The 27,452-nt window shown below is 44.7% G+C and overlaps 1 protein-coding gene across 1 annotated transcript in view; it reads left to right on the top strand.

Annotated features, from left to right (window-relative positions):
• Nucleotides 1-27,452, top strand: part of LOC146789333 (pituitary tumor-transforming gene 1 protein-interacting protein-like) — a 182,761-nt gene that overhangs the window by 30,922 nt on the left and 124,387 nt on the right. The window contains exon 4 of the mRNA XM_085631164.1: nucleotides 8,834-8,945. Coding sequence (XP_085487290.1) covers nucleotides 8,834-8,945 — 112 coding nt within the window. The remainder of the gene's footprint in view (nucleotides 1-8,833; nucleotides 8,946-27,452) is intronic.

The raw sequence follows: 27,452 nt of genomic DNA, 5'->3' as shown, positions 1-27,452 counted from the left end.
GTGAAAGAAAGGGGGATCATGGGAGAAAAGGAAAATCCCTTCCATCCTATGTGACGGTGGGAAGTCCTGAAACTTCCACCGCATCCAAGGGGGAACCCATGGACATCGGCGCAATACGAGCGAGCCTCACAGCCACGGAGAAAGAGTCACGCCGTAAACAAGGATTGTGCCTATATTGTGGCAAAAAAGGCCACTACGTACGTGAATGCCCTGCCAAACCGAAGACGTCACGTTATCGGGCCAACCGGTCGGTAACAGCCGTGGTGGACATACCGGCGGAAAACTAGAGGACTCCCAGACCAAAGAAGGGGCATCTCGGAGTCACTCATCCTTCCCTTCACTTTCCAACTCGGTCACTAAGGGACAACGACACCTGTTTATCACGGTGCACGTGGGAGTGCATGACCAGTGGATACCTGTTGTGGCCATGGTGGATTCAGGGGCCACTGGCATGTTTATGGACCACAACGAGGCATGCAGGCTAGGGCTAGTGCTTCTTCCCAAAGCTGTACCCGAAGACGTCTATGCTGTAGACGGAAGGCGATTGGTGACGGGGCCCATCGGGCAGCACACGGGGGTCCTTCCGATGAGATATGGGAGGAACCATTTGGAACAAATCGATTTTAACATCATCCGAGCGCCCCAATATGGCGTCATATTGGGATTGCCGTGGCTACAGAAACACAACCCCTCTGTGGATTGGCCAACACATCGCATCGAAATGACGTCACCGTATTGCATCCTGCATTGTGGGATAAGAACGGAATCCCTTGACGCAGATGAGAGCGGGAGTCAGACAGTGGCTACAGCGGCAGAAAAAGATGTGGCTCTCCCCCAGGCTTATCACAGTTTTGAGGATGTATTTGATGAGGTGAAGGCGGAAGTGCTACCACCACATAGACAGTTTGACTGCCAGATCGACCTGGTGCCAGGGGCCAGCGTTCCCAGCGGCAGGCTGTATGCCCTGACGGAGCCTGAAAACGTGCATCTCCGGGGGTACCTGGATAAACTCCTCAAGCTAGGATTCATCCGCCCGTTCAAGTCTCCGGCCGCCTCGCCACTCTTCTTCATCCCGAAGGCTAATGGGGAGCTGAGAGCCTGTGTGGACTTTAGGGCATTGAATGCGATAACCATAAAAAATCGGTACCCCTTGCCTCTCATCAGTGTACTTCTGGAACAGGTCAAGAAAGCTCGTATCTACACCAAGTTGGATTTGAAAGGGGCATACCATCTGGTGCGCATGAGGGACGGAGACGAGTGGAAGACCGCCTTTAAGACCAGGTTCGGCCTTTTTGAGTACCTCGTCATGCCGTTCGGTCTGTGCAACGCCCCGGCAGCCTTTCAGTACTTTTTGAATGAGGTATTCAGAGAGGAGTTGGATATCTACGTGGTCGTATATATCGACGACATCCTCATCTATTCGTCCAGTGTGGAGGAGCACGTACACCACGTCAAAGCTGTGCTCCAAAAGCTGAGGGAAAACATGCTGTTTTGTAAACTCAGCAAGTGTGACTTCCACGTCACATCCGTGGAATTCCTCGGAGTGATGCTGAGTCCAGAGGGACAGGAGATGGCAGAACGAAAGATCAAGGCGGTGAAAGAATGGCCGGTGCCCCAAAGCGTGAAGGACGTCCAAAGTTTCATTGGCTTCGCCAACTTTTACAGGCGGTTTATAGATGGATTTTCAGGATTGGTGGCCCCAATCACACAGCTACTGAGGAAGTCCAAGGAGTTTGTCTGGTCCCCTGAAGCGAACAAAGCCTTTGAGGCCCTGAAAAGCGCCTTTGGTAAGGCGCCGGTGTTGGCTCACCCCGATCCGGATCTCCCCTACGTGGTGGAAGCGGACGCATCGGATGTGGCGCTGGGGGCTATCTTGTCCCAACGCAACCACGACACAGGGGTGCTTCATCCCGTTGCGTACATGTCCCGCAAACTCAACGACGCCGAACGCAACTACCATATTGCGGAGAAGGAGCTTCTCGCAATCAAGGACGCCTTCACCGAATGGAGGCATTGGTTGATGGGGGCAAGACATGTGGTATCGGTGTACACGGACCATCGGAACCTACAGTTCATGACGGCCACAAGACACCTTTCTCCCAGGCAGCTGCGGTGGATGATCTTCTTTGCGGGGTTCAACTTCCGCATCACATATCGGCCGGGGACGGAAAACCGGAAGGCGGACGCCCTGTCCCGTCAATCTGCAGTTAAGGAACCATTGCCTGCGACCGAGCGTTCCATCATTTCCCCGAGGATGGTATTGGGGGTTATCCAACCGGATACTTTCCTGAGGGGAATAAAGAGAGGGATCATGTCATTCGCATGGCGGAGGTGGCTCCTCAGTCACAGAGAATGGCAGCTGAAGGACGGGATACCCCTGAAGGGCAGGTGCCTATTGATACCCACGCCTAGGCTAAGGAAACAAGCATTCATCTGGTGCCATGACTCTCCATGCGCAGGTCATTTGGGCTTTGAAAAAACGGTGGCTAGCATGGGACGGCATTTCTGGTGGCCAACCATGAGAGTGGATGTCAGGAGGTGGGGACAGGAGTGTCCTACGTGTGCTACCATGAAGGCCGACCATGGCCGAACCCAAGGGCTCTTACATCCACTTCCGACCCCGGATAGACCATGGGATAGCATATCACTGGACTTCGTGGTGGGCCTACCGGTAGACCAGGGGATGACGGCAATACTGGTGGTGGTGGTGGATTACTTGACGAAAATGGGGCACTTCATCCCCTGCAAGAGAGTCCCTACGGCCGGGGAATTGGCGTCACTACTCCTAAAGAATGTGGTACGACTGCATGGATTACCTGGGGTGATCGTGTCGGACCGGGGATCGCAGTTTACTGCGCAATTCTGGAAGACTTGGTGCACTGCGCTGCATGTTAAGACCGCCCTGTCCACCAGCTACCACCCTCAAACAGACGGCCAAACCGAGCGCCTGAACCAAACGCTCAAACAGTATCTGCGATGTTTTGTGGACCAGGGCAGGGAAGAATGGGTCGACTTGCTATGGGTTGCAGAGATAGCCTATAACAACGCCACTCACAGCTCCACACAGTCATCTCCGTTCTATAGCAACTATGGCTAACATCCCAGGTTCTTGCCATTTCTACATCCGTTCAGAGAGGACAGGATTCCCGCCACAGCGGACAGGGTGGCACACATAAAAGACACGTTGATGCGCTCAAGGGCTGTCCTAATAGAGGCCAAGAGAAGATACAAGGCTGCGGCAGACAGAAAGAGAAGGCCCGGGCCACTGTACCGCACTGGAGACTACGTCTGGATATCCACAAGAAACATGAGGTTTCGAAAGAACAGTGTGTTCCATCCCAAGTACATGGGCCCCTATCGAATTACCAAATGTATGGGTCCCGTGAACGTGAAGGTGTGCTTGCCCCAGTCGTTGCGGATACACCCTGTCTTTCATGTATCATTGCTCAAACCAGCACCCTCCAAGCCGTCTGGGACACCTAGGCCGGTATGCGTGGAGTCGGAGGTGGAGTATGAAGTGTCGGGCATACGGGCGTCCAAATGGCACAGGGGGAAGCTGTGGTACCTGGTTGCGTGGAAAGGCTATGGCCCGGAGGAGCAATCATGGGAACCGGCTGAAGGGGTTCATGCTCCGCGCTTGGTCTCCTTGTTCCATCGGCGTTTTCCTGCCAGCGCTGGACCCGTGGGGAGCCGCTGAGAGGGAGGATGTACTGTCAAGTATTCCTGTCATGCGAGGGGAGGAAAACGGTAACCAGCGAAAAACGGACTACATCTCCCAGGATGCTTAGCGGTTGAGAGGTTATGTAAACAGGAGAGCTGTTACATAACTCAAGGAAAACACGCCCTTATGTAAACAGGAGAGCTGTTACATAACTCAAGGAATACACGCCCTTATGTAAACAGGAGAGCTGTTACATAACTCAAGGAAAACACGCCCTTATGTAAACAGGAGAGCTGTTACATAACTCAAGGAATACACGCCCTTATGTAAACAGGAGAGCTGTTACATAACTCAAGGAATACACGCCCTTATGTAAACAGGAGAGCTGTTACATAACTCAAGGAAAACACGCCCTATAAAGGGAGGAACCGGGAGGTACAACGCTGTCGGATATTGTGTTTACACCGACGTACCTGCTTCGTGAAGAGCAGTGTTCCGGAGTGGTGCTCCAGTAAGGCAAGAACGGAGGTAGGTCGAGTCGTTACTCCCTGGGCCGTGTCTTGCCCCATCGTCACCTGTGAAGGACCCGGAAGCTCTACCGGTCAACCATTGAGCTTCGCTTTTTGACTCGGCTGAGTCAAAGCGCAGTGGCGCTTTTGCTGGTTGGAGTCGTAATTCCCAGCCCGACCAGAGATACAGGGACTGCCAGCTGTAACGCACACCAGGAGGTGTTTGCCGCGTTACAGACTCGGAAGTCCACAGGATCGATCGAGCGGCTGCTCTCGGTTCAGTCTTCTTGCTTTTGATTGGGGTATCGGTGACGCATCACCAGGAGGTGACTCCGCGTCCCGGTGCAGTCTGAGGAAGAGGTTGAGCGGCTGCTCCCTTCAGGTAGAGACCCCGGCTGGGTGTTTCCCTGACTCCTCGATTCTCCCCAACACTCTTCGTGCCCCTCACAGCCTACCGATTGGCATTGTCGGCCATTTCATTTCTGCCCTCTGTTGGCATACGCCGGGATCGGCGTATATGCAGAGGACGGTTAGGACCATCCGTGCTGTGGGCTGGTAACGTACTTAGCCTGGAGGATTCCAGTGACTATAACTTTTGTTTATTCTTTGTATTATTTTTGCCTTCATTAAATAACTAACCCTTCACAAGTGGTTGCGTCCTCATTATCGTGTCTGTTAAACGATCCTGAGACGTTCAGGGCGTTACAGTTGGTCCTGCTTTTCTCCTGTAGTAAAGAAGGACATCCGGGTTTAGTCCCTCCCCCTTCCGGGTCATTCCGGGCAGCGCCATGACCTGTTCGTCTTTGAGGGTTACGGGGCGGGGATAGCCTCCGTAATGGGTTTGGCCGACCGTGGGATTTATCGAGGACGGTCTCCCCAGGCATAGTCCACAGGTAAGAGCGGGGAAGATGCGAGGTCAGAGACATGTCCGAGGTCCTCTCACACATGGATTAACCAATCACCACTACAATTAACACAGGAAGCACTTGCACTTTAGCACTGGTCAGCAGTAGTAAAGTGCCCAGATGCCTAAAACCATATGCAATATGCCTCAGTTTGTTTATTTACATTTCTAAAGTCAAAGCACTGTTGGAGATTCATGACTCTGATGCCTTCAAACAAAAGTACATGTTTGGCCCTGAAAAGGTACCACAAAGGTTCATGAACAGCTGCCAAAACCTCTTCTTTGTCCCTGTAATAATGGTATTTGGCAAGGACATCTCTTGGCTTTTACGGCCCTAGTCATTCCTGATCCAACGCTGAGGATACTATCCAGATTCACCTCCACGTGCTTATCTTTCAACAGGGTTGAGGAAAGCGCCACCATAAATACTTTGAGTACCTGACACTTCATCTTTGCTGGTGGGCTTTTCACCCTCATATTCTTTCTGTGGGAGTGTATTTTTCAAATCCTCTCAGTTGGATAGGGCCCGGTCAGTCTTCAAGGGCTTCAAAGGAAAACTGCACAATTGACTTCTCATTACGTGCTTGGCCAGTTGATGAATTCTGTTTTTCGCACTTTTACATAGTCTTTTACAATACTTTGCAAATAATATTATCTAAGTTTGTTGTAAAATAAATCTGAATCTGTGCGATGTCTGCCCATTCCAGATCTTTTACCTTATCCCTATACACCAACTGTCTATAAATGTGGTCAACATTAATCGTAGTTTCCGAGCTGGAGCATGGCCCTATTTGTTGCCTAAAACCAGCAAAAACAAAATGCAGCACACAGTTAAAAAAACAGGAGTTCAGAAGCAAAAAGACAGGGGAAATCACACCAAAGATGCCAGGTCTAACAGACATTCATCACTTGCATATTTGCCTTTAGAAAACATTATTCATTAAATAATCAAGAATATTCATGCAGACTAATCAAATCTCGAATATGGTACAGATTGCACGCACTTAAAATAATAATGGCTGGAAAATTAAACTCTTTCTGGCTGAATAATAACTTGCTTTTGTGACTTTTATGTAGAACTGTATCTGTCCTTCATGATAGCCAAGGAATATTACTTTCTATACAGAAATGGAAGCGCGTATTATGTTTGTTGACAGCTTAACTACCGCTAAAGAAGAAAAATCTAAGACTACTTTAAAACAAATTTTTCTAAAGTGAATTCAGATGACCAGTCTGCTCTCCTAAAATCAACTCTAGGTTAGCTCTAACAAAGAAAGCTTTAGAAGTTATTGCTCCCCTAGACAAATGAGTCCTGAGACAAAATTGTTCTTCCCCAGCTTCACATAAGACCGGGTCTCCAATGGAGTTACTTGCATCTCATTTAAAGGTATTTACTGTGACATCAAAGCGACAATAAGTACATCTTTCATTGATCCATACAAATAACTGAAATGTACCTTTGAACTTTTTTTTTCTTCTTTCTATACTTTTTTTTTATTTGGATCCACTCTACTTTTTTCCTCATGCAACATATTAATTCTGCTTTGTATCATCGTAGCATTTGCATTATTAAGCCCTTATTCAGGGGTTGGGTTCTTGCGTTATTGTCAGAGGTATAAAATTGCGCATTATCTCAAGAACTCTGTATTTGGGCAGTGAAAATCAGTCAAGGCAGCTAGGTTGAATTGTATCACAGCAACGAACACAGCTATATAGAGAACGGCCTCTCTCATACAAGACTATCTCCCAGTGTCCAAAAAAGATAATGTATTCTTCAAGCAGCAGTTGGCAGCATGTGCTACTGCTTCATCTCATCCACCCTGTGACACCTTCAGATTTACAAGTCTAAGATAAGAGTCCAGCAATGGGTCACCACAAGGGTTCCATCATGTTGAGCTCATTTAGTATTTCAATCCTCAGACCTACATCTCCTTCTTGACCATTGGCGCTTTCAAGAATGTGTTGTATCTCTTTCACCTTCTACCTGGTTGTACAGTGATGTATTTTATTCAATTCATTTTCAATCCCCCCCCAAAATGTGTTTCTATACTATCACCCGTCCTGCCTCAGTTTGTTTATTTACATTTCTAAAGTCAAAGCACTGTTGGAGATTCATGACTCTGATGCCTTCAAACAAAGTACATGTTTGGCCCTGAAAAGGTACCACAAAGGTTCATGAACAGCTGCCAAAACCTCTTCTTTGTCCCTGTAATAATGGTATTTGGCAAGGACATCTCTTGGCTTTTACGGCCCTAGTCATTCCTGATCCAACGCTGAGGATACTATCCAGATTCACCTCCACGTGCTTATCTTTCAACAGGGTTGAGGAAAGCGCCACCATAAATACTTTGAGTACCTGACACTTCATCTTTGCTGGTGGGCTTTTCACCCTCATATTCTTTCTGTGGGAGTGTATTTTTCAAATCCTCTCAGTTGGATAGGGCCCGGTCAGTCTTCAAGGGCTTCAAAGGAAAACTGCACAATTGACTTCTCATTACGTGCTTGGCCAGTTGATGAATTCTGTTTTTCGCACTTTTACATAGTCTTTTACAATACTTTGCAAATAATATTATCTAAGTTTGTTGTAAAATAAATCTGAATCTGTGCGATGTCTGCCCATTCCAGATCTTTTACCTTATCCCTATACACCAACTGTCTATAAATGTGGTCAACATTAATCGTAGTTTCCGAGCTGGAGCATGGCCCTATTTGTTGTCTTGAACACAAAAACAGTCTGGTAGCTAATGGATGTTTACGTTTTTGAAAGGTATATTGTCTTGGCGAGACACCTGGAGGATGAAAACGCCTCTCCGCATGGTTGAGGGACTACTGAGATACTACTGAGAGAGTTTGCTGTCCTGTCATCAGGGTCGCAGAATGCTTCCTAAAGAATTAGTAAGGGAGGTGGCTGAATGTTGTATGAGGAGCAGACCAGCTCCTATATCTGGAGTACGAATAAACGTTATTTTCGTTTGCTATTCACCATCTCTTAACCTTTTCTAGGTTTATTTTTTATCATCATTCCTTTATGGTATTTGTGTCCACCACATTGTTAATAGCAGTACACGTTGTGTCAGCCTCTCAATAATTATTTATCTAAGAAGCATTATAGGCTGTTTCACTATAGGAGCATCTGGGGCAATTCATTGCCAATTTCAAATTCTTAATGGCTACAAACTTGGCACAATCAAACCTCCACCGTGCACCCCCTATTATCAATGCCTTCTACAGATGATCAAATATGCTAAACCGCAGGCGCCACTTCCAGTTTTTCTAGGGCAGTCTTTGCTAAATGTTTTGTGTGGAGCTCATCACGTTCCAATACTCCCCGTTGTATTCTGCTGTTTTATTAAGTTGTTACATCAGTGGTCCTCTTTCTCTTCTGCTTTGTGAATCACAACTTATCATTTGTGGAATCTCAGCAGAAAAAGTGGCTATAAATGGACACCTTGGGTGGGGAGAGGGTCCTAAGCAAGATGGAGTGCTGTTATTCAAAAGAAAATGTTTGTTTTAATGCTCATTGAAGGCAAAACTTTAAAAAAGTATTGCGTGACTGTAGTGAGGAAGTTGAGTCTTGTATACTCAGTACAATCAATGTTTTTAAATTACCCTGCTGTGAATTTATCTGCATGTTTTAAGTGATGAGCCACTTTTGAAGCTGCATCCTACCATGAACCTTCCTTTTTGTTCATTTTTTACAAAGTGAACGGTTGTGATCTGACACCGATCTATTTGTTTTTCTTTTTCTGTACTTTTCAGTGAACTTCGAAGTATTTATCATCACCATTGCTGTATTAGCAGGATTGATACTCCTGTTCATAACTGTATGCTGCTGTTATTGCTGCGCGTGCTGCAAAAAGCGGTCCCTGGGGTAAGAGTTCATTTTGTTTCATTTAAAATGCACACACTGCCATAGTCCTACTCATAACGTCAGAAAGTAGGAAACTGTTCACAATTGGCTGCTCATATTTTTGTGAACTTTATTGATGGAGATCAGTGCTAGGCAGTGACAAGCAGACTGGAAAATGAGAGAGTTGAAGACCACTTAGGGGGAACTATCTTTACTCCCGCTACAAATGTCCACTCTTGGTAACTCTCTTAGTATGATACGAAGTAGAACAAAAGAAGCACTTTGGGGTTTGCGGCCACCGCCATGTGGTATCGGCCTTTCAGCATGCTGCAGCTTACAAAAGGGCGGGCTCCACGAGACCTACATTGTTAGTATGGGGTTGACAATTTTAAGAAGGGATAACAGAAGAGAGCCTTGCTGGTATCGTGTGATATCTTTGTTCGTGTCATTAGTAAATGTTAAGCCCATTATGATCCTGTTTTCAGCATGGTCTGTCGATGAGAATTTCTTTCTGCTCTCGAGGCTGACTTTATTAATTGATGGGTTATGCTGCATTTGATAGTTCGTTAAACCTTTCTGTGGCATTTGGTCAATTCTCCAGAGGGTTGTTAAGGGAAAACATCTGAAGATTATATATTCCATCAGGATTGCAAAGGGCAGTTGCTCTGACTGGACATCTAGAGGTCAGTTAGTACTCAGTGGGAGGGATATAATCAAACTTTTGGGGTAATTAATGTACCATTAAGAAAGGGGCACGTTTGTCTTTATTATTGCCAGTTAAACCAAAGACTACTTAATACAGTGTTAATTTGAGATATACAGTGTAAACCCATTGATGTATGGAGATGATGCTGTAATGTGTCTTACATAAGCCAGGATTGCAGCTACAGTGTATTTTCCTGCAACGTCTTCACACAGGAATTCTTTACACGTGGAGATTTTCACAGCAAAACACTGGTGATTGGAGTCAGTTAGAGAAGATTAAGTTAGGATCTTATTGGTGTAAAAATAGAAAAAATCAAAATGTCGCTGGTTTGGGTTATTCTGTCTCCTCTTCATTGAGTTGTACTTCTCAAGTCCTGAAAATGTGCAGCTCAGCCACTGTGACCCCCCCTGAAGTCTGTCAGGATATGTTACCCTGGCATAAATGGCAACTTGGCAGTCCTGGTAACAAGTATTGCTGCTGTCCTGCCAAATGTTTAAACCAGATTATACTTTGCGCTCACTGACCTGTTAAGTGACTCCTTTTTAGTCTTTGCCTTACAGGGCTTAGCAAGGCCAGACAGTTGAAAAATGTGAGTAACAGATCTTGAAAAATCTCAAACTTGCCACAAGATCTGAAGCTCTGGTTTAATGTAGTGTCTAGGACTATGAGTACTCCACTATGCGTGTGTTTTTAGGTATGGGTGTGACGTATTGTAGGATACAGGTATTGTAATTTGTAACAAGCATTGCACACGCCATTTTCAGCATGTTCTACGTTGGATCTTGTGCATAATCGATTACATGTTCGGGTTCTTGGCATGCATAGGTGCCTGATGTGAGTGAATTAACACAATCTCTTCCAGAGGCTAACCTGACGTGTCTGCATCTGTAAGTCCTTCGGTCTTTCTGGAGTCATTGCGATATGAGACTCACTGTGTCCCATGCCTATCACTTTCAAGAGGCACTGGTGTTTTTGGAGATCTCCAGATTTCCTGACCAGTATGCTCTACTTCAGAGGTACATGGCTTTTCTAGGCTGTTTTATGAGCAGCACACTGTATGCTCTAAAGGACAAATTAATAACAGGGCTTTCCATGCTCAACAACTGCATAAATTACTGCAGTTAAAAGGTCACCAATATCTTATTACCAGACGTGTGCAAGGCATGATATTCCATTTTACTTCAATAATATTTATTTGCAAGTGGACAAGAGCAGTTTGGAAGATCTGGACCCACCTACACTCCTCTTATACATGCCTTGTGTATGCAAAAAGGAAGTGCCGAGCCCCATCCCAGACAACGTATTTGGTGAATCCCATATATGAGAAAGATCTACCCAGAGCCTGGTGCTGAAAAAGGCTTGTCGGATGTTGGGTCTCAGCTTCTGGGAATCTTGAGGAACTATAACTTGGATTCACCTATACCAGAAAAGATGTGGGTGTTTCAAAGGGCCCAACAGTGACACCTGTACTTTTTCATGGACAGTCACCACTGACCGTGGTATCTGGAGTGCCTTGGTCTTACAACTGGCCTTCGTGCTGACCCAACCGGTTGCATACCAGCGCAACCAGTGTTCAACTTAATGCCCCGTCAGTCAATGCAGGCGGTCCATTTCGGATCGGTCTTTTTCATTCCCAGGTGCCTGTGTATTGGCTCTGTACTGCAAACCTCAGCAGGAAGTCAGTTTAAAGTAAGCCATACTCCCACTTGACTCACCCACCTTGGCCATCATTTCGTGCCTCAGCTCTCCCTTATGGTGCTGGCCCCTGAGGATGGCACACTCCTTCTCTTGACTGTGGAATGCATGGAGCGTTGGCAGATCTGCCAATGAAGGAACTCGGGCCTCCTTTCTCGCCCTCAATGCTCTCTTGCAAACGTGGACAGCTCGTCCTGTAGACCTTTGAGAATTTTGGTCACGTTCTTGCTCAATGTTGTGTATCTTGCCCTCAGAATACCCCTCCTCTTGGCTTCTGCCCTCATCATGTCACCCTCTTCTAAGGACTCAGAAGCGGAATTGCTTAGAATATACCCAACAGCTGCTTCAACTGAACCCCTAACTTTGTTGGCGCTGTAACTCCTTTCCTCCCTAGAAACACTGGCGTGGAAGAACTGCCGACAAGATCCCTGGACCTGGCGGATCACTGTAAAAGCTCCCTCTAAAGATCATTTTTTGTGAATTCGTAAGAATCGGCTGGCTGGAGGTCCTAGGAGCAGTGAGGTTAGATTCATGTCCGTGTCCTGCAGGTGTGTTCTAGCTGTGTTAGGGATACGCGTCGCTTCTTCCCTGTCCGCCTCTGTTATACCTTCGTAATGCAGCTGCAGCTTACCCTTTAAGTTCTGCTGGCCCTGCTTCCCGAAGCCCGCGGAATCCTTGCGGGGTGGCAGGGCTGGGCTTTGTATTCGTGCACCTGGCAGTTTTTTCCATATGCTTTTACGGTTTACAGGCCCAGCATAACACCTTGGATTTGTGTTTGTCAAAGAGGGTGGAACTAATTTTGCCCTGCTTTGAGTGCTTCCTTATCACGCCCGTCCTGGCAAGTCCCACGTTTGGCCATATTCTAATATGATCCTCCCTTTCAGTGTTTGTGGACCTAGAGCCTTCTCTGTGGATGGCCCAGTGCAGAAAACTCCCTTTCTCTACTTTCCCGCTGCCTTCATTTGGACCACAATGTGGTGTGTAGAAACTTAGAAGCAAAATAGGAACGGTACTAAGAAGAAAGGGTGTGAATGCATTTGAATACAGTATTACACATGTGGGTTTATTCAAAGACAGTAGTGAGAAACTTCAATAAAACAGACTACTGAAAGGAGAGCGCGCTGCTGCCCAACAGGTCTTAAAACATTGCCAAAGCCAATAGATCTCGTTTAGACAAGACCTTGCCTGTGCCAATGCTTGTTGACCCTAAGCCAGACCTCGGGAATTCTTTCTGTACATTGAATACTGCCCAGCCGTGCATAAATCCCAGTAAAGGAGCAGTCGGGAGGAGTTTTCATATCTAGGTTTTATACCATTGTCTCAAGAACTATACAGTATTGAGCATTTCAGACCAGAGCACGTCATAGCTTCTGCAGTCTTGTCTTAACCACGGGCACTCCACTGTTCTCTGCGCAGCACCTCGGGCGTGAGAGGACGCTGCCAGAATACGAATATTGTCTGGAAAGCACTATGTCGCTCCCTGGCGTTAGGTCCTAGTAATGACGACCCGTCGCGTCTAGCGCCTTCACTAACAAAGGCACATTATTTACACTGCTTCCTCCCAAGCATACGCAGCCCCCGGAAACCTCAAAATAATTTTGGAATTCATCCCACTACCACCAGATATGCTGTGAAACGAATCTAAAGGCCGATCTATTAGTGCCAACCAACAGCATGATGTACGCCTGTATGTTACAAAACGGCTGAAAAAGGCTTGAGGATTTGAGTAAGAGTTATTATTTTTTTTAGTAAGGAGGGACCATGATCTGTTTTGCATTAAGCCGTGTTATGTCAGTTTTGATTTGAACACTTTATTGAATACTTTATTTCAAAGCCAGATCCCCTTTATAGGGCAAAATTACAAAGGGATAACGTTATCAGTCTAGTAATTTAAAGAGGAGGATATATTTATTAGAAAAGAAGTTTTCAAATACCAGACAGTACATATCCATATGGCCACCAGATGGCACCAGTTATCCTGATAATCCAGCGCTGAAGATGATACACCATAACCACGATTGAGAGAGAACGAAATGTTTTTTTTTGTTTGTTTTTAAACGTTTCTTAGCAGAATCAACATTTTGCAGTCTTGACAAGGCACATCTGCGAATTAATTCGAAGGATTTCCGCACTGTTACCCTTGAATATAATGAAGGAAAATCCGTTCATGATCTTTTATGATTGATGCATTCGACCTTCCTGAGGAGCATACATTTTAAAACACCTCTTAATTCTGGCAGACTATCAGTGATTTAGGATGACTCTGTTTACTAAGTGGTCCTCCTTCAGTGCAATACACCTTTCCAAAAACGGTATTCCTTCAAAAGACGTGAAAATAAAACCCAACACTTCCATTCTGACAATAACTTCTGACTGATACTTCTATCCGTAGATTTCTCACCTGAGTATTCCCAGGAAACAAATTAGATCTCGACAGCTGTGCAATTGGGAGAGGAGGTGGCCTAAACGGTACAGCGGTCGACCTCGATGCTGGGGTTCGAATCTCGGCAGGGACGCACAACAACATCCTGTGATTCTGAACAACTCAATCTCCTCCTGCTTAAAAACAAGCATTGAAAATGCAATAGGTCTCATTTAAGCTAAAGCAATTCTGTTTGTAATTAGGTGGCTTTTTAGCTTTGCTTTTATTAGTGTTTTTCAAACTTTCATGTACATATAACATGCATATGTATGCATATATGTATGCATGCATTTATATTTGTATTTATATAGATATGCAGTTCTGTATATATATCTTTATATATGTATGTATATATAAACACATATATATATATATATACTGAAATAAACATAGGTTTCAGGCACGTTATAGTTAGGAATTAGCATTTAAAAACCTTAGAAATTCACTGAAAAAAACATAGGTTTCAGGGGCGTTATAGTTAGCTGGACTTTTCACTCGTACAAAACCAATGAAATTCCCCCGTTATAGTTAGTTCAGCTAACTATAACTCGCGCGCCCACAATGCACTGCTGATGATGTCACATATTACACCACTCATGACATGGTCAGTGACATCACTCATGACATCACTGATGACATCATCCAGTGAATGTGTGTTTTTTCTAAAAATTACATATGTTTTATATATGTATATCTCAAGGTCGATAGAAGAATAAATGGGTATATAAGTGTCTAAATGCATGATTTGTTTTTAAAAAATTGATTGTATAACTGACTAAGTGTATCTTAGTGAATACATTGCTTAGTGAGTAATGTTTAAATATGTAAATATCTGTATCAGTCTCTCACTTTGTGTATAAGTGGCTGCATGGGTTGGTGAGTAGCTACATGAGTGTCTATATAGGTTATTAGTTGTTTTTTTGAGTATTAGTATGAGTGTCTGAGTGTCTGTATGGTTCGGTGGGGGGTATTACGTAGTGCATAGGTGCATGAATGAGTGACTCACTGTTTGTGTTGAAGACAGCATGTGTGCAGGACTGTATGGGTGGATAAGTGTGTGCATGGGTGTGTTAGTGAGTGAATGACTGTCTCAATAGTGTCTTTATGAGTAACTACATATGTTTTAAACTAGTATATGTGACTATTGGTGTATATAAGTGAGTATATGTGAGAGTGAGAGATTGAAAGAGTTCCTGTATGAATAAGTATGTGTTTCTATAAGTGATTGTTTAAAAGACTAAGTATGTGTAAGTTTCTGTAGAAGTAAGTGTGGTGGTGTGTGTATAACTGTATATGCAAGTACATGGATGTTTGATTCTTTATTGGCATGAGTGACTATGTGTGTGAGTAACTCTATGGATGAGTGGCGTTGTGTAACAGGATGTATAGGTGTATGAGTACATATGATGAGTGAGTACATGTATGAGTGACTGTATAGGACTGTTGGTGAATGAGTGGATGTGTATGTGGATCTTAGAATTACTGAATAGGTTGTTGCAACTGATATTGGTATGTCCATTGTTTTGAAAATTTTAGTTTCTATTTTTGAATGTGTGTATCAAAGGTTATATTAGGGGGAGAGGAGGTCTGCCACTCTATCAGCAAGGATGATGTCATCAGTGATGTCATCAGTGATGTAATCAGTGATGTCATCAGTGATGTCATGAGTGATGTCACTGACCATGTCATGAGTGATGTAATATGTGACGTCATCAGCAGTGCATTGTGGGCGCGCGAGTTATAGTTAGCTGAACTAACTATAACGGGGGAATTTCAATGGTTTTGTACGAGTGAAAAGTCCAGCTAACTATAACGCCCCTGAAACCTATGGTTTTTTCAGTGAATTTCAAAGGTTTTTTAAATGCTAATTTTTAACTATGCCTACAGAGATAGGACATGTGAAGAAAGAAGAAAAAACGCACAGAAAGAAAAAAAAGAAATGCAGACAGAAGCAACAGAAGTCCTCAAAGACGACGAAAAGTGCAGGAAGAAGGATAACGTGCAGAAAGAACAAACAGACGAGCAGAAAGAAGCCTTGTTGCAAAATCAACCTGTACCCTCAACTTTTTCAGACGGATACTGGTGGTAACTGAGTCTGACTAACCAGTCCTAGAGCCAGTGCTATGTTAAAAGACACTCAGAATACAGTGCAAACACCTACATACACTAGGGAACACTATGCGTTGGGGTCCCCCTGTGATTAGCATGACCTCCTCTGTAAGCCCCTAGTATATAATAGGGCAGGGGATTAAAACTACCTCTTAAAACGCGCCACAGGGCGTGTTTGCACACGTCACCTCAGGCCCCATCCGCTCACTTCCCCACTGTGTAAACACGCCCTGTGGCCATTTTAAGTTGGGAGATTAAGTCCCCTTGAATCCTGAGGGTCCCTAGGGTCCAACTAGACCACTAGGTACCTCCAGTAAGTGCCACAGAGCTGCGTTGCAGAGAGATGTAAAAAGGGGCACAGCCTAGACCACCTCTCTGCAATGCAGCGCAGTGGCGCTTACTGGAAGCACCTGGTGGGCTAGTTAGCCCCCAGGGGCTCTCAGGATTGAAGGGGAATTATTTCCCCAACTTAAAACGCACCACAGGGCTTGTTTGCACACGTTAACTCAGGCCCCGTCCCCTCCCTTCACCACTGTGTAAACACGCCCTGTGGCCGTTTTTTGTTGGGAATATTAAGTTCATTTGAATCCTGAGGGTCCCTAGGGTCCAACTAGCCCACTAGGTACCTCCAGTAAGCGCCATAGAGCTGCGTTGCAGAGAGGTGTAAAAAGTGGCACGGCCTGGACCACCTCTCTGCAACGCAGCTCAGTGGCGCTTACTGGAGATACCTGTTGGGCTAGTTGGCCCTCAGGAAACCCTCAGTATTGAAGGGGAATTAATTCCCCAACTTACAACTGGCCAGGGAGCGCGTTTGCAGAGTGCTGCAAGGAGGGGGCGTGGCCTCCGGCGCGATGCCGGTCTTTTATTTATTTAATTTTTTTAAGAAGGAGGGCTGTGTGGTCCCCTTCTTTTTCTAATTTACTGGCCCTGGTGACCCCATCCCCCAGGGCCTGCACCCTAACTTTTTTTGTTGACAAAAATAAATTTGGCCCTCCCAAGGCCTTAATCGGCCCCGGGGATTATTCTTTAGGAGGGGGCTGTGTTGCCCCCCTTCTCAGGCCACTTATGGCCCGGGGACCCCATCCCCCGGGACCGGCCTTTGTTTTTTTTATTATTTTAAAAAAATATATATTTATAGAAACACCTAGGACATGCTGGACAAACCGTAAGGGCGTGTTTGCACACGTCACCTCAGGCCCCGTCCCCTCCCTTCCCCACTGTGTAAACACGCCCTGTGGCCGTTTTTTAAGTTGGGAGATTAGGTCCCCTTGAATCCTGAGGATCCCTAGGGGCAAAATAGCCCACTAGGTACGTCCAGTAAGCGCCATTGCAGAGAGGTGTAAAAAGGGGCACAGCCTGCACCACCTCTCTGCAACGCAGAGCAGTGGCGCTTACTGGAAGCACCTGGTGGGCTAGTTGGCCCCCAGGGTCCCTCAGGATTGAAAGGGAATTATTTCCCCAACTTAAAATGCACCACAGGGCGTGTTTGCACACGTCACCTCAGGCCCCGTCCCCTCCCTTCACCACTGTGTAAACGCGCCCTGTGGCCGTTCTAAGTTGAAAGATTAAGTCCCCTTGAATCCTAAGGGTCCCTACGGTCAAACTAGCCCACTAGGTACCTCCAGTAAGCGCCACAGAGCTGCGTTGCATAGAGGTGAAAAAAGGGGCATGGCCTCAGAACACCTGTCTGCAACGCAGCTCCCTGGCGCATACTGGAGATACCTGTTGGGCTAGTTGGCCCTCAGGGACCCTCAGTATTGAAGGGGAATTAATTCCCCAACTTACAACTGGCCAGGGAGCGCGTTTGCAGAGTGCTGCAAGGAGGGGGCGTGGCCTCCGGCGCGATGCCGGTCTTTTATTTATTTAATTTTTTTAAGAAGGAGGGCTGTGTGGTCCCCTTCTTTTTCTAATTTACTGGCCCTGGTGACCCCATCCCCCAGGGCCTGCACCCTAACTTTTTTTGTTGACAAAAATAAATTTGGCCCTCCCAAGGCCTTAATCGGCCCCGGGGATTATTCTTTAGGAGGGGGCTGTGTTGCCCCCCTTCTCAGGCCACTTATGGCCCGGGGACCCCATCCCCCGGGACCGGCCTTTGTTTTTTTTATTATTTTAAAAAAATATATATTTATAGAAACACCTAGGACATGCTGGACAAACCGTATGTACCTATCACCATGATGATTTGCGTGATATTCATTAAAAGGCGACTATGCATAGAATGAATCCACATGGAATGTATTTACACTGCTAGTGAAGCTCTGACGTGTCTGACGCCCTACCGTGCCTAATCCCGGTGCCCTCCAAGTAGACACCCGTGGCGTTTATTTATACAAACATGGGTAGCTATTGACGGGCACATTTAATATACACGCACACCAAGCCATTCAAAGGGGATTCGACAAAAATTCAACCAAACTATGCAAGAAACCCCCCTCACGGTTAATAAAACACACATCCACCGCCGGATGTGTAATACTTTTTATTTTACTCTCTGGAAAGGAGACGAACCTCACTTGAGAGTCACAGCGTGCTCCTGGCTGAGCCCAATGCTGTGTTACACCCACCAGTGCCCGCTGAGTGCCTCACACCTCTGTGTTGTATTTCACCAGCTAGTGTGCATGCTATGACACTCTCTAGCCCATTTGCACTGTAACACCACCCCGTGAATATGTCATGCCACACTTGCCTTCACACGGGTTATATTGCCCCATCTAACGTGCCTTCCTCGATGCCTATGTTATAACGCACAGTGCTATGCCATACATATTACAATCTGGGATCCATATCTTTGTCACAGTGCATATGCAACGTTACACTCCCCAGCACATATTTTATATTACAACTTTAGAGACTAGTTAGGTTACACAACACTGCCCTGTGCATATTACACTCCAAGGCGCATATCGCATAGCACACGCTAGTGCCTGTGCTATCTCGCGCTCTCCAATGAATCTGTCATTGCGCACAATGTATTGCATATTATATTTCACGCCCGGTTCATCTTATATCACACTTTTTGGTGCATAGTTTATACCATATCCTATATCTAGTTTTCATTTACAATCGTGCTCCCAGGACTATGTTCTATATAACACTGCGTCCACCTACCCTTTTCACAGGCATTATATTTTGCGATGGGGGTGGAGGGTCAGGGGGTGTTTCTGCCAAGTGAGCCCGGAGTCACAGTCACAAACATCCTCTTCTTCCTGAATAAAAGTGAGATAATGCTGCATACTTGTTCGTATTTTAAGTAGTTGGCACAGACACACATTTTAAAAACAATAAAGTTCCTAATACCCACCTTCTCTGAACAGTTAGCTTGCTGCCCCATCCACCTCCTCCCTATCCTCTGTTGTGTGAATCCATGGACTAGCCTCCTCCCTCCTGCCATGCATGGTCTGATGTGCTGCCATTGCCCTTCATTTAGCATGATGTACCAGTCCACTCGTCCTGCCCTCCATTGCCCAATTCTATGGCCCATCATTGACCTCCTGCTCAATCTCTGTGCTTAGCTTGCTGCCCCTATTCACCTTCCCCCTGCCCTCCGATGTCTTTGTGCATGCCCCTGCTCCATCCTTTTTGCCCACCTTGTTCCATGGACATGCCACTCTTATCTACTCTGAGTGTTCTGTTGAGCTGCACTCCCCTCCCACCTGCCTAGCATTGTCAGATGACTGTAACCTGTCCCTGCCACCTCCACCCTGCCTGTCCACATGCCATACCCCTATCCCCTTCCTCCTGTCCTCCATGGTTCATTTTACTGCCACACCCTTCTGCCCTCCCTGGTCTGTTGTGCTGCAACTGCTCCTCCTGCCTGCCCCGTGCGGTCTGTTGTGAGGCCCCTTCCCCTGAACTCTCTTGTCTGTACCCAGGTCCTGACCCTCCCTTCTATCCTCCATGGTCCTTTATGCATGCCCCTGCACCCTCCGTCTTGCCCACCATAGCCATTGTGGTGCCACTAACCCTCCCGCTTGCCATGCATGGTCTTCTGTGCTGCTATGCCCCTCCCACCTTCCCTGTGTGGTCAGCTAGCTGCCACTGACCCCCTCCCACCTTCCCTCCATGGTCTGTGTGTATGCCATCATAGTCTCATTGTTGCTCTCCATGGTGTGTCTTGTTTCTAGTGCCCAACCTGCCTGACCTCCATGGTCATCTTGCTGCTCCTGCCCTGCCCCCTTGCCCCCAGCCCTCTGTTTCCATGTGCAGACCCCTATTCCCTCCCTCCTGGCTTGTCTGTTCCATTGTAATGCCCCTGATCCGTCCCTCCTGCCCTTTATGGTCTGTTATGCTGCAGCTTTCTCTCCTGTCTGTCCATTATGGTCAGCTAGCTACCATTGCCTCTTTCCCCTCTGTTCTCTGTTGACCATGTGCATGGTCCTGTGCCCTCCCTATTGCTTTCTATGGATTGTTGTGCTGCACTCCCGTCCCGCATGCCCTGTGTGGTGTATTGTGCTGCTGCAAACCCTGATGCCTGCCCTGTAGGGTCAGTTTGGTGCACCTCTCCATGTCCCTCCTGTCCTCTGTTATCCGAGTCCATGTCCCTACCCCAATTCCTCCTGCCTACCATGATCCAATGTACCATACTTGCGAACATTTTGAACTTGGCAAGAGGGAGATTTTGAAAAAAAAATGGGGTATTGATTTTCGCCTTTGAGTTAAATTGAAAAAGAGGAGATTGTAGACAGGAGACAGATCAAATAAAGACCATTTGAGCTTAAAAACATTGGACGTTTCCTGGCTGAAACGGGTCTGTTGGCATGTATGGTTGTACTACCACTGCCTCTTCCTTCTGCCCACAATGGTCTATTATATTGCCACAGCCTCTCTTGCCAGTCCTGTATTGTTGGTTTGTTGCCCCTGCCCCCCTTTCCACTGCCCTCCATAGTCTGTTGTGCTGCCACTACCCTTCCTGCCTGCCCAGTGTGGTCAAATTGTTGCATCTGCACTCTCCTACCTGCCTTCAAGTTTCAGAGTCCGTGCCCCTGGTCTCTGCCTCTCAACAGTATCCCAATGAACAACTAGATTGCTAACATTCTATATTTATTACAAAAGTGTGGAACGCCTGACGTCATCTTGATGTAATCAAATCTGTAATACCTAGAGTATTTCCTTTAGAAATTACATATATGAGAGGGTCTTATTTGCATCAAAATTATGGTTAGTGCTCTAAAAAACTAAAATGAGGACATCATTTCTGAGTTTTCAAATAGCGACAAAGAACTTTTAAATAATTTGTAATCTTTTTATGTTTTTTTTATTCAGTTGACCACTTGATTAAATGTTGCACCTAGGGGAGAGGATGTGGTGTTACTTCCAGAGCTGCAGACTTTGCAACTGGGGAACCAGGTTGGAGTTTCTGCTTCAGCTCAACATTCTGTGATTCTGGTCAAATCATTTAATCTCCCCAGGTCTACAACCAAAATGAATTTGATCTTGTGTGATGTAACCAATGCTCATGTAAAGCACTCCAAAACCTGACAAGTCTGCACTATATAAAACTGCAAATACACAAAAAATAAGTGTTTTGCACACTTCTGTCATCGGGCTACATGTGGGCTACATCTGGGTGATATTTGTGCTGCATTTGGGCTCTTTTGTCTCTGGTGGCCATCTTGGGAGATTTATTTGTTATGAAGTTTCCTAATTTCCTTATTTACTGCAGTCTCCTCAGTGGGAATACTTTGCTTTTTATTTTGGTTCCATCAAGAAGGCATTCAGATGTGTTACACATTTTCCATAAATTCTGAATGTTAGCACTCTAGTTGCTCATTAGATCACTGTAGTAAAACTACTGCTCACCAGGGAAGTCTGCTGCTGGTATTCAAAGTGCATGTTTCAGTCTGCATGTCAGAATTTTTTTATGAAATAAAAGAGGATTTCAGAAGTCAAAATGTGCCCTAATTTTAATTTCTGCAGAACTAATCATAATTTCTATGGCAAAATGAACCCCCTCATTTTGTTCCTTTGTAAATTAAATGTTTTAAGTGTTACCACTTTATTCCAATCAAGATGGCTTCAGGTGTGCCATTCTTTTATCATAAGTAAGACTGTTAGCGCTCTAGTTGTTCGCTAGAACACTCTGGGACATTCTGTCATTGGGCTATACTTGGGCCACATCTGGGTGATATTTGGGCTACATTTGGGCTCTTTTGTCTCTGGTGGCCATCTTGGGAGATTTATTTGTTATGAAGTTTCCTAATTTCCTGCAGTCTCCTCAGTAGGAAATACTTTCAGTTTTTACTTTGATTCCATCAAGAAGGCATTCAGATGTGTCACACATTTGCCATAAATTCAGAATGTTAGCACTCTAGTTGCTTATTAGATCACTGTAGTAAAGCTACTGCTCACCAGGGAAGTCTTCTGCTGGTATTGAAAGTGCATGTTTCAGTCTGCATGTCAGAATTCTTTAATGAAATAGAAGAGGATTTGAGAAGTCACTCAAAATGTGCCCTAATTTTTCTTTCTGCAGCACTAATCATACTTTCTATGGCAAAATGAACCCCCTCGTTTTGTTCCTTTTTAAATTGAATGTTTTAAGAATTACCACTTTATTCCAACCAAGATGGCTTCAGGTGTGCCATACGTTTGTCATAAGTAGGACTGTTAGCGCTCTAGTTGTTCTTTAGAACACTCTGGGAAGCTGCAGTAGAACACAAAGGAATCAACTGACAGTCTCTGCCCTTGTTGGATGTACATGTTTTACTGAGAATGTCAGACTTCATTCTCACATGACTGAGAAAGATAATGTGAATTTACAGAAAATATGCTCTCAGTTTAGCTTATAGATCACCTTCCAAACCTCTGTGGGAAAAGCATGAGAAAATAGTTTTCTCTCAAACATGATTCATGATATCCCAGCAGAAGGCTTTTTCACATGGTAAAATCACCATAGAACACACCACAATTCCTAAAATGAGTATGGTACCATCAACAAATGATTTATAATGTAACTAAAGTCTTAAAACCTTCTATTAACTGCAATGCTTTTTAATGAGGTGCTATCATGTATATTGGTCCCAAGATGGCTGCCAACACTTCTTGGATGAAGTGCTGACAGCCAATCAGATCTCACGGTGAGATGTGTGGTTAGGCTCCGCGCAGATATATATATGATTTTACTTTTGATTTTCTCAGGAACTACTGAACAGATTGACACCATATATGCAAAAGGCACATGCCTGACCTGAGGACTACCTCTTTGCCAAATTTCAAGTAATTCTGTTAAGCCGTTCGGGCTGTACCTTTGACTAAAGGTCCTATGGGAAAATGCATGGGGAAAACGTGTTTTGGGACCCCCCTTTTTCCTCAGCCCCCGCTTGACGAATCACCCCGAGACTTTAAGGGTAGGAGCTGAGCGGAGCACCCCATTAGTTTTGAAAATTTCACGAAGATAAGTCAACCGGCGCCAAAGTTATTCAAAATAGAATTTTCAGATTTCCTATGGGAACTCGGTCCTAACTATAACTATCTACTGGCGACCGCCAGTAGATAAAATATATACATTATTTTGTTTTTTCACTGAGAAAACCATAGGTTTCAGGGGCGTTATAGTTAGCTGGACATTTCCCTCGTACGAAACCCTAGAAATTCCCCCGTTATAGTTAGTTCAGCTAACTATAACTCGCGCCCCCGCAATGCACTGCTGATGACGTCACATATTACATCACTCATGACATGGTCAGTGACATCACTTATGACATCACTGATGACATCACTGATGACGTCATCCATGTGATAAATTAGTGCATCTTCTCACACCCTAATATAACCTTTGATACACCGACTCAAAATTTCAGACGGCCATTTTGAAAACCATAGATACTCCAATACCAATAACTACATACCCACTTATTGACTCTTAGGTCTACATACAACTCCACTCACTCACCTGTACAGTCACTCATACTTACAGTCACTCAGTACAGGACTATCATATGCATTTATACACCTATATAGACACTCACACACCGCCAATCATCCATTGAGGTACTGACACACCTAGTCAGTCATGCAAATAATTAATCACAGTCCAATTTACTCACCTATACAGTTAAACACACTCAAGTTCACCTACTCATAAAAATACTACCACATTCTGACGCTCTTATACAATTACTAATACAAGCACACACTCATCCATACAGCCACTCTCACAATCACACACTCTCACATATAGACAGTTATATACTCTTACACACATATACACTGCGTTTCACATATGTAATTACTGACACATGTACAACTTAGATATACATTCAATCACTAACACACCCTTACATACACTCACCCAACCATACAGTCCATCACAGTTGCACTCTTAAAACCATGCACCCATAGAATCACCCACTCATACATCTATGCACAGAGTCACACACGCCCTACCCACACGAACACTCAGGCACCCATACAGATACTCAGACAACCAATCAATAACCCATATAGACACTCCTATAGCTATTCACAAAACCATGCAGCCACTTATACACCAACACACAGACACATACTGACATTCACACAGTTTAGTCACTAGTCTGCAGTAAGATACATTTAATGACTCACTTATAGAGTCAGTTACGCACCTAGAAAATCAAATCATCCATTCACACACTTGTACACCCACTCATTCTTCAACAGGCCTTTCCCTCTATATATTAAACATATTAAAACTTTGCAGAAACACAGACTCAGTGGATGACGTCATCAGTGATGTCATCAGGGATGTCACTGACCATGTCATGAGTGATGTAATATGTGACTTCATCAGCAGTGCATTACGGGGCGCGAGTTATAGTTAGCTGAACTAATTATAACGGGGGAATTTCTAGGGTTTTGTACGAGGGAAATGTCCAACTAACTATAACGTCCCTGAAACCTATGGTTTTTTCAGTGAATTTCTAAGGTTTTTTAAATGCCAATTCCTAACTATAACGCCCCTGAAACCTATGGTTGTTTCAGTGAATTTCAAAGGTTTTTTAAATGCTAATTCCTAACTATATCAGGCCTGAAACCTATGGTTTTTTCAGTGAATTTCAAAGGTTCTGTAAATGACAATTTTTAATGTATTAATTGTTATACTGATTTTTTTGATACTGATATACATTTTTTAAACTATTTATTTTTAGATATATTTTTTTAATTACATTATAATTACATAATACATTCCAATACAAAATATACTTTCTCAGAATGAATTACTTTAGTTTAAATACTTGGCAAATAGGCAACAGACTTTTAAGTACAGTAGTTACAGTTGTTGCAATGGGCAACACAATTTCAAACACTAAGCAACATTGAGCTCAATGTGAATTTCTAGTTAAATGCAATTAGTTACTTTATGGATTACTTTTCTAACTACAGGACTGGATCCTAGATTCAGTCTTTGGACATCTCCTGTAAACAGTTGAGTAAAAGCGCTTTGGTTACAGTAGTAATTTTTAAGGAATATTATTGTATTTTAAAAGTTGACACTTAGAAACTTTTTCCCATAGAATCACCAATGTTATCCTATGGCAGAAAATTCACTTAGCAGGTAAGTAGTGTTATCGTTACTTTTTCTTACTCGGTGGTGGATCCTGGATCCAGCACTGGCCAAACTCCTGTAAACAGTTGAAAGAATGTGTTTAAGTCACACACGATTTTTTAGGAATATTTTTAGTTTGTGAAAATAGACACTTAGAACCTTTTCTGGTGAAAACCACACAATGGATTCCTATGGAAGGAAATACAAGTTACTGGTAAGTACGCTTAGAATTACTTTTCAGGGTCAGTGCTGGGCTAAAATATGCAGCCCTGGGTTCTCTCCTGATAACAGGTGAGTAAATCGGGATTCGTAGTTCGGTTGGTTTTAGAGGAATATTTGTACGTTTCAAAAATGGACACTTAGAACATTTTCTGGTGAAAACCACACAATGGATTCCTATGGAAGGAAATACAAGTTACTGGTAAGTACGCTTAGAATTCATCAGTGATGTCATTTGAGATGTCATCAGTGATGTCACTGACCATGTCATGAGTGATGTAATATGTGACGTCATCAGCAGTGCATTGCGGGCGCGCGAGTTATAGTTAGCTGAACTAACTATAACGGGGGAATTTCAATGGTTTTGTACAAGTGAAAAGTCCAGCTAACTATAACACCCCTGAAACCTATGGTTTTTTCAGTGAATTTCTGAGGTTTTTTAAATGCTAATTCCTAACTATAACGTGCCTGAAACCTATGGTTTTTTCTGTGAATTTCAAAGGTTTTTTAAATGCTAATTTCTAACTATGCCTACAGAGATAGGACATGTGAAGAAAGAAGAAAAAATGCACAGAAAGAAACAAAAGAAGTGCAGAAAGAAGCAACAGAAGTCCTCAAATACGAAGATAAGTGCAGGAAGAAGGATAACGTGCAGAAAGAACAAAAAGAAGAGCAGAAAGAAGCCTTGTTGCAAAATCATCCTGTACCCTCAACTTTTTCAGACGGATACTGGTGGTAACTGAGTCTGACTAACCAGTCCTAGAGCCAGTGCTATGTTAAAAGACACTTAGAATACAGTGAAAACACCTACATACACTAGGGAACATTATGCGTTGGGGTCCCCCTGTGATTAGCATGACCTCCTCTGTAAGCCCCTAGTGTATAATAGGGCATGGGGATTAAAACTACCTCTTAAAACAGGCCACAGGGCGTTTTTGCACACGTTAACTCAGGCCTCGTCCCCTCCCTTCACCACTGTGTAAACACGCCCTGTGTCTGTTTTTAGTTGGGAGATTAAGTTCATTTGAATCCTGAGGGTCCCTAGGGTCCAACTAGCCCACTAGGTACCTCCAGTAAGTGCCACAGAGCTGCGTTGCAGAGAGGTGTAAAAAGTGGCACGGCCTGGACCACCTCTCTGCAATGCAGCTCAGTGGCGCTTACTGGAAGCACTTGGTGGGCTAGTTAGCCCCCAGGGGCCCTCAGTATTGAAGGGAAATTATATCCCCAATTTAAAACGTGCCATAGTGCGTGTTTGCACACGTCACCTCAGGCCCCGTCCCCTCCCTTCACCACTGTGTAAACGCGCCCTGTGGCTGTTCTAAGTTGAGAGATTAAGTCCCCCTGAATCCTAAGGGTCCCTAGGGTCAAACTAGACCACTAGGTACCTCCAGTAAGCGCCACAGAGCTGCGTTGCAGAGAGGTGTAAAAAGGGGCTTGGCCTCAGAACACCTGGCTGCAGCGCAGCTCCCTGGCGCATACTGGAGATGCCTGTTGGGGGCGTGTTTGCAGAGTGCTGCACGGAGGGGGCATGGCCTCCGGCACGATGCCAGTCTTTTATTTATTTTAGTTTTTTAAGAAGGGGGGCTGTTTGGTTCCTCTTATTCTTATTCTAATTTATTGGCCCTGATGACCCCATCCCCCAGGGCCAGTCTCCTAATTATATTTTTTTGACCCCAATCCCCAGGGCCGGCCACTGTTTTTTATTATTTTAAAAAAATATATATTTATAGACACACCTAGGACATGCTGGACAAACCGTACGTACCTATCACCATGACGATTTGCGTGATATTCATTAAAAGGCGACTATGCATGCAATGAATCCACGTGGAATGTATTTACACCACTAGTGAAGCT

This window comes from Triturus cristatus, chromosome 10, assembly GCF_964204655.1.
Source record: "Triturus cristatus chromosome 10, aTriCri1.1, whole genome shotgun sequence".
Taxonomy (NCBI): domain Eukaryota; kingdom Metazoa; phylum Chordata; class Amphibia; order Caudata; family Salamandridae; genus Triturus; species Triturus cristatus.
This window is presented reverse-complemented; position numbering and strand designations above follow the sequence as displayed.